Source organism: Ceratotherium simum, chromosome 9 (assembly GCF_057802395.1).
Source record: "Ceratotherium simum simum isolate JZ-2026a chromosome 9, ASM5780239v1, whole genome shotgun sequence".
In the NCBI taxonomy this organism is placed as follows: Eukaryota; Metazoa; Chordata; class Mammalia; order Perissodactyla; family Rhinocerotidae; genus Ceratotherium; species Ceratotherium simum.
Window position 1 is genome coordinate 16,635,714 of NC_141908.1, and position 7,738 is coordinate 16,643,451.

At 49.3% G+C, this 7,738-nt stretch overlaps 1 protein-coding gene across 3 annotated transcripts in view; it reads right to left on the reverse strand.

Annotated features, from left to right (window-relative positions):
* The window catches only part of LYPD1 (LY6/PLAUR domain containing 1), a 41,922-nt gene extending 34,854 nt beyond the window's left edge, over positions 1–7,068 (reverse strand). Inside the window, exons 1-3 of one of the 3 annotated variants that reach the window (XM_087435073.1) lie at positions 6,841–7,068; positions 6,685–6,714; positions 5,213–5,350 (exon numbers count right to left, since the gene is read on the reverse strand). In XM_087435073.1, the coding sequence (XP_087291199.1) occupies positions 5,213–5,350; positions 6,685–6,714; positions 6,841–6,910 (238 nt within the window). In that variant the 5' untranslated portion in view covers positions 6,911–7,068. The other 2 variants (XM_004423882.3, XM_087435072.1) reach the window with 2 other exon arrangements.
* Between the last annotated feature and the right edge of the window lie 670 nt (positions 7,069–7,738).

Consider the following 7,738-nt stretch of genomic DNA (forward strand, 5'->3'; position numbering starts at 1 on the left):
TAGTGGGAGGAATTAGTGCTATGGGAGAGCCAGATCAATCTCCCAACGTTTCATCTGTGGAGGCTGGAGGTCAGCACTGGCTGCTTGTTCAGCTGGAAAGTTAACATAAACAAATGCTTCACTTACTGGAGAGTCCAAGGGGCCAAAGACATTTGATATTCACCCTCCAAATGCTTCCTCAGAAGCCAGCTATGCCTGCCACATGAAAGATACGGATGCTTCTCGAGAACTAAGTGAACAAACTGATGGGCAACATGTCTTGCCCGGAAGAGAAAGGTGTTCTTTTAGTGTCCCACTGGAAAGGAGACAGTGATATTGACATTCACGGCACAGGATCTTTTCTTGTGTAATTCATAACTTTATTGAAGTTGACACAGAAACCTTTGTAGCAGGGCTCGTGTTAATATACGAGGGTATCTTTCTTGACATCTGAATCTTTTTTATTTTAAAGTTTTTTAAACTGTTGAAGTCTCCCTGGCAAAGTTAAAATATGATGATTTTTTGATTTTTGTCTTTTGCTTTATTCTTAGAGCATAGTCGACAGCCCATCTGACTGATTCAAAATGGATTTGAGGGTGAGAAAGTAAGGATGGCAGGCAGGATGTCTAAAAGGGAGACAACAGGAGAGAACTGGTAGGAGAAAGACAGACACAGGGCAGACAGGGGACACTGGGAGACTGACACATATCACTGGTACTCCTAACAATGCTGTTCTGGAAAAAAAAAGTTCATGTCTACAATATGACACAGATTAAGTAATTTACGATCTGAACATTTGCAAAGAAGGAGGACTTAATATTTTCATTTTTTCTTATAAGAATTATATATGTATGTATGTAAATATATACAGGCAAAAATGTAAAAATATACACACATACACAGATATGCTATGTGTGGGCGTGTGCACATGAACACACCTTACACAAAAGAATCCAGATATAAAGGGACTGTGATATAATATTGATTAGCAGAATTGGCCCTTCTTCCTGCCAAGCCCACCCCAAAGACAAACTAGGACCTATTGTTTTACATCTTGGTGAAATTAAGTAGACCACAGACTTAAGAAAACATAGGCTATGGTTAGCTTTCCCTTTCTTTCTACCAAGAGTGGATGACTGATTATTTTAGAGATATCAAGTCCTCACTTGCTGTCCTTTATTTAACCCATGAGAAAATAAGGCATAAAATTAACCTATCCAAGGCATCATAGAGCCATCTCTGCCTAACTTTATGAGCAACTAACTAATCCAAAAGGAGAATAGCCATTACTTATACAGCCATAATGTAGATGCGACATGGCATATAAATCAGTAATTCTTGTATTGCAGAACAGACAGATAGATTAATGCATGTCGCAAAGGATGGGTGAAGAGATCGATTAGGTTACTGATTCAGACCATGAACTTTCTCTCAATATACTGCATTTAACTTTTAAATAAGGTTTAGGAGAACCTGTAACATTTTGCTCACTGACAGAGCTATATTTTACTAAGGGCAGAAATTGGCTAGTCTATAAAAATTAAATTATGCCCCTTTCACTGTATCTAGTCAAGAGGAAAAACTCTAATTACAAGATTGCACTGTCAAACAAATGCAAATTCACATTCTTTATACTCTGGTTTAAAAATTTATACTGGGTGGAGGGGCTTCTATTCCGAAATGAAAATCAATACGTGAAATATTTTGCAGAGTGCAGTGATAAGCAAGAGCAAAAAAATGTCATTATAAAGGGTGCTGGTAAGTAGATGCTAACTCATTAAGAACAGAGCTTTGAGAATAAGTCATTCATTATGCAAACATTTAAATATCAATTAGTATGGAAAATGAAAGAAGTGGAACCAACCCTTCCCTGCCCCACAGCCATGCCTTATTACTCCAGAAATGACTGAGGGGAGAAAGAGCAGAGGAAAAGAATCTCAGCACCTAATAGGAACACCACTCTGGGGTAAGGGAAAGGTTAATTTTAAATATACTTCCCAATTGAAAATTAAATGTACCTGCCTCAAAATTCCTAAGAGCTAAGTGTGCAGACTTAATCCAGAAAGGACTAACTGAAGGCCTGGGCAAATTGCATTCTGGTATTTTTTGGAAAGAGAATGCCTTTCATTACCGCTTAATGTCAAACTTGCTTGGTTCATTGAAATCTCTTAGCCCATTTAAAACCCTGGTTTTTCTGTACCTATGTAAAATGCCAGTCCACATAACACTCAAATTTTAAAAATCCTCCTGGTTGGTTTTCATATTCTTTCAATATCCACTTCCTGGCTGTCCACTCAACCAGTTCACTAAGCTTGTTAGGTGAATTTGGCAGACGGGAAAATTGTCTAAGTCTTTAGCACGTTGCCTGGATTACCTTTTCAGGCAAACCTGGCAGTATATTTTACTATTTAAGGTGCTGGCCCAGGAAGCAGGTGCCTCTTATTAACCGTTGGCTGGTGGACTTGGATCAGATATCTAACTTTTCCAGCCCTGTTTTCCTCCTCAATAACACAAAAAGGTTGGCCTAGATCAGTAGTTCTCGATTTAGGGCACCCCAGAGTCACTTGGGGAGCTTATAAAAGACCCATGGCCAGGGATAACACAGACTTACGGAATTGGCTCCTTCTGGGGGGGAGCAAGCACGTGGATTTGAACAAAATTTCCAGGAAGATTCCAATGTACACCCTTAACTCTGAGTCATGGGACCCTTTCAGCTCTAACACATGAAGATTCTCGGAACAATGTATGTTATTGATCAAATGAAAAGAATTCTGACTTTGATTCCTAATAGTATCATTTAACAGGCATGACTTTCTTTCCCCAGAGTGGAAAAGTTGACCCCGCAATAGAAATAAATACTGGTGGATTGTGGCCTGGGGGCAACAAGGGTCTCAAAAGAGGTCTATCAGATTTCATGAGATACTCCACGTAAAAGCTCGAAGGAAAGAGACTGATGCATAGGGCACACAACGAAAGTCAGCTATTAGTCCTGTGATGACTGTACTACATTGCGGTCACTTAACAATCAGAGTGTTAGGTTGGTTCTCCATCCCTCCCAACAAGAGGAGAGTTAAGAGCCACTTAAATGGATTGGTCTCTAACAAGTACATGGCCATGAGAATAGAAGTGCCTTGGAAGCTTCAGACGCCTTTAACATCCCTCTTTTGACACAGGAACATGCATTTGCCTAATTTCTATTGAATTCAGGCTCAAAATGCCCTGTTTCCACATGCACAAAACGAGTCCTTTCCCTCATAACTGGTTTTTCCTTTGAGTCCATCAACTGTTTCTGTTTCTCAAACTTCACAATTGAGATTGCCTTATTCTGTCTATGTCCACCCTTGACCTTTGACATATGGCCAGAGGAACCTGGTTTGGAGACAAGGTGCCCACCTTAATGGAAGTAATAGCAACTTCAGTCCAGGCACTTATAGACTCTCTGTGCTAAAGGTTCACACGGATAAGAGGCATTTTAATGCCTGCTCTGCCTTTTTCACAGTGTGGTTTGGAGGAGGAATGAAGCAAGATGGAAATCAGCACTCGGAAAACAGAATGTGTGGTATTCATCTTAGATACACTTTTAAAGAGGAAGAAATGTCTCTCAGAAAAAGGACACCTCTTCTGTCTATAATTTGGTTCATATCTTTTGCTCTCCTTGTTTTAACCATATCCCAGGTTATACGACATAATACCCAAGTAAGCCTAGAAGTGGCCTAGAGGATTCTGAAGAAGTTCCTAATGTGTCCACAGTACATTCCCATTTGTTCTGGCTCTAAACTACTGCCTGGAAGAAAGTTGCAAATATCTGAAAGAAACAATCAAGTGTTCAGAGTGATTCTGACTGAAATCACAGCAATCCCTTTGGTAGAAGGGCAGTCAATTTTTGCTCAAGAACCAAACACAGTTAGAAAAGAAACAACTTGTCAAAATCATCCATATCCGTATCGGCTAAAGAATCATTACTAAGTTTTGCTTCGCTTTTTTAATAGCCGGAATCCCATGTGACAAAACAACGCACACTGCTTTTCTGGGGACAGGTTACTCTTGAGAGCAATGATGTCTCAGACTTCCCAGAAGAGCAATTTTGGTGGAAAGGATCCACATCTTGGCTGATAATGACCTAAACAACAGCCTTAAAACCGCACACATATCACACACATCAGAGCATGGTGACGAGCTGTCTGCTCCCCAATAACCATGTGGTTAGCAACGGCATTTCCAGGCCCTTCTCTGAGAAGAAACTACTTTCTCAAGGTGTTGGCTTTAAAACTACAGCCCTTGCATTAACCTGCCAGTGGGTTAAGGGCATCACTTGACAGTCCTGATACCATCACCAGACTCTGTGGGCAGCCCAGTTCAGCAAACTAAAGAGGAGCAGGGCTGTGGTTCATTTACTATCATCACAACGTGATGCTATTTCCCATATTTTCAATATCCTTATAATGGCAAAGTCTCTGCGTATGGATTTGACCTTGGAATTGAAGCTACAGTTCTACCCATTCCCCCAAAGTCCCAGTTGCATTTTAAGGGGAATTTGATGTCTGACAAGACTGTTGGGAGGGACTGGAGAGTTCCATCTCAGTGAGAAGACTGGTCAGCTGGAGTGAGTGAGGTTTGCTCTCACAAGACCCCCTTCTTTCCTTGCATAATGCCCAAACCCTCTCACCAGCCAGCCAGCGGCTAAGCTTGTGCGGCTGGGAACTACATTCCTTTGAAAGATCTTGGCAATTTGTGCCTGGAATTTGATGCATTAGTTCTAAAATTAAATAAAGATCCTGTAGTGTTCTTCAAAGAAATATGGTGTGGCTCTATGACAAAACACATTTTTCAAGCTCTGACCTCTGGGAACTTCAACTAGCTTCATATTTCAGGCTGACATTGCTCACAGGCTACTGTCTAGTTGCCCAGGCGGAGCTGGTTATCCATATATTTTCCAGCTTCCTGATCAGCTTTTAGCAGAGGGAGGTGAGGGGACTGACTAAAAGGAGGAGAGCCACTAATTTAAATGCACTTCCCATCCTGAGTCCCTTGGGGAGAAGCCCTGATAATTAACTCTAATGAGATTAAAGTAACTTGGAACTCTTCATTTTTCCAGCATTGTAAAAGTAAATCGGCGATAACCAGCGTGTGTGCGTTAAATCAAAGTCATTCCCTTTTCTTATAATTTAACGGCCCCCTCACTCCCACCCCCTGCCCAGGGTGGAGGGGGAGGGGAGGGCTGCCGAGCTCTTACCCGCACTTTGCTCCATCACTTCTTTCTGACACATGTCTTGAACGTTCACCGTGCAATTCACGATGAACTCAGGGGAGGAGCAGTCGTTGTTCAGCTGGAATTCTTCACACTGGTAACACTGGATTTGCAGCGCAAAGCCTGCGGGACAGACGCAGTCGGGTTCAGATCCAGCCTCTACAGAGTCCACCCCGGAAACCACGACCCTCCTCTGCCCGCCGCAGATCCAACCTCTGGGCTGCTAGGAATCCGCACTCCTGGGTCTGCAAGTAAGGCAGATGTGGCTGAAGCCTGCAGGGGGCGGCGCGGGAACCCGGGGTCCTGCGGGATAAAGTGGAATTCTGCCCGCGACCCTCGGACCCACGCCCCGGAAACAGAGAGCCCGTTCAACACCACACCTGGCCTTTCCCCATGGAAGTTGAAAGGAGGGGTGTACCACCCCAGAGCGAAGTGGCTCCACAAACATGCGTCGGCTTCAGTCTACGGCAAAAGATTTGCCTAATTGTTAATTGGTTACAAATTACTTAATTACTATTTTGGCACCATTCGCGATTGCATTCGCAGACGCCTTTTTAGTTTTATTTAATTCATTTTTCAAGTCAGCATTCCTGTGCTGTGGCTCCGAGGCTGCCTACGCGACCACCCACGAGGAAGGGCCGGTCGCTAAGCGCGGCTGCGCCCCAAGTCCCGGGCCTGTCTCCGGGACGGTTCTCGCGGCAGCGGGGGTGGCCGCGGCGTGTGGGAAGGGGCGTGTGTGTGTGCACGCGCGCGCGCACCCTGGGCCGCTACTCCTCAGCCCTTTCTTCCCAGCGTTCGGGCTAACCCCTTCGCTAGGGTCCCTGGTCGCGGTGCCAGCTCTGCAGAGCTCCGTCGGGAGCCGGTCCCGTACTGGAAAGAAGAAGCGAGATGTTTTTGCACCTCTCATCGCTCCAGCCTGGCTGCTCTGCTCGGATCTACGAGCTCCTGTCTAGACCTAACTCCCCCGGCTCCCGAGCAGATGAGCCCCGGACTCGGCGCGCTCCCCTGCCAGCCCCACAACCCAGCCCCGGCGCACCGGGGCCATAGGCTGCCCAGCGCGCCGCTCACCTGTCGGCGGCGCCACTCCTACGCATTGCTGGAGACGCCTGACAACTTGGCGGGGTTCGGCGGCTATCGCCCCCTTTCCCTTGCCGAGGCCCCAGCACCGCTAGAACCCTCTCTCCTCCCCAGGCCAGCTTCTTCTCCCGACCGTGCAGCCCGAGCATCTGCAGCTCGAGTCCCGCAAATCCGCCGCTCTCGCCCCTCCTCCTGCAGCGCGCGGCTTGGAGACTTTCCCATCTAGCGCCTCTGGGCACCAGTCGCCGCCGCCGCCAAACTCCCGCCGGGCAACCCCTGCGCAGCATGGGCCCGGACGCAGGCGCCCTGGGGGTGAAGGGGCCGGCGGATAGATGGGGTGTGCGCGACCGACCGGGCCGCTGGCCTCTTCGTCTTTTTACCTGGAAGCAAGAACAATCCGCAAAAAGTTGCTGCGATGCCGAGGACCCACATCCTCCCGGAGCCGCGGGGCCAGGATGGGCAGGCGCATCAGAGGCGGGGACCGCGGCGGAGGCTGTCCGGGCCGCAGCGGCTGTGGCTGCCGAGGCAGCTGGGGCCCGCGCTGCTGCCGCCGAGGTGACCGCCGCCGCCAAGAGGAGCCGCAGGTGCCGCCGCCGGCGCCTGCATCGCCCGCGCCGGGACTCCCGGCTGCGGGTCGCCGCTCCTCTCGCGCGCGCTCCCGGGCAGAGCGCGGCGTCTTCGGAGTTGGCGGCTGAGACTGAACGAACTACCCGCGATCCAGAGCACCCAAAAAGTCTCGCCTCTTCTCCCCACCTCCCACTCCAGGCACCACGTGACGGCTGCCGAGTTGGGGAGGGGGTGACGGGCGGGGAAGGCTGGGACCGTCTTTCCACGTCCCCACCCCCTTCCTATCGCCCTCCTCTGCCGCCTCCGCACGTCCGCGGGACAGGGACGCCAGGGGGAGAAGGAGAGTGCAGTTTTCCGGGGTTGGAAGGCTGGAGATTGAGGAAGTGTGTGCAGGGCGCAGCAGGTGCCGCGGAGACCGGCCGGGCGCTGACTACCGGATCTATAAGGGGGGACGGAGGTCTGCATGCCAGGCTGGCCCTCTGCGCGCAGAGGCGCACATCCCACGTCTTCTGCGCCCCCCGGGGCTGGCCGGTTTCCCCGCGGCAAGGTCCGGTCCACCCAGCTGGGGCTGCGGTGCTGCGACAGGCCGGCGGGAGGGAGGCGCGCTCCCATGTGTCTGGCAAAGTTGCACACCTGCAGTCTCCCTAGGTGTCCCGTGCAGCTGCGCCTTCTCTACCTCCTAGAAGCCCCTCAGTCCTTAGCAGGCTTGGCTTCAGCTGTGGCAGGGTGGGCGGGGTGTGGTGGGGATCCTGCCCTGACTGGCGCGCCCGCCCAGGGAAGCCCTCCCTTCGTCTGCCTGCGCGCACCGCTGGAGGGTGTGGTGACACCGCCCTGGTAGCCTACCCCGGGAGAGTGCCGCCCCGGGGA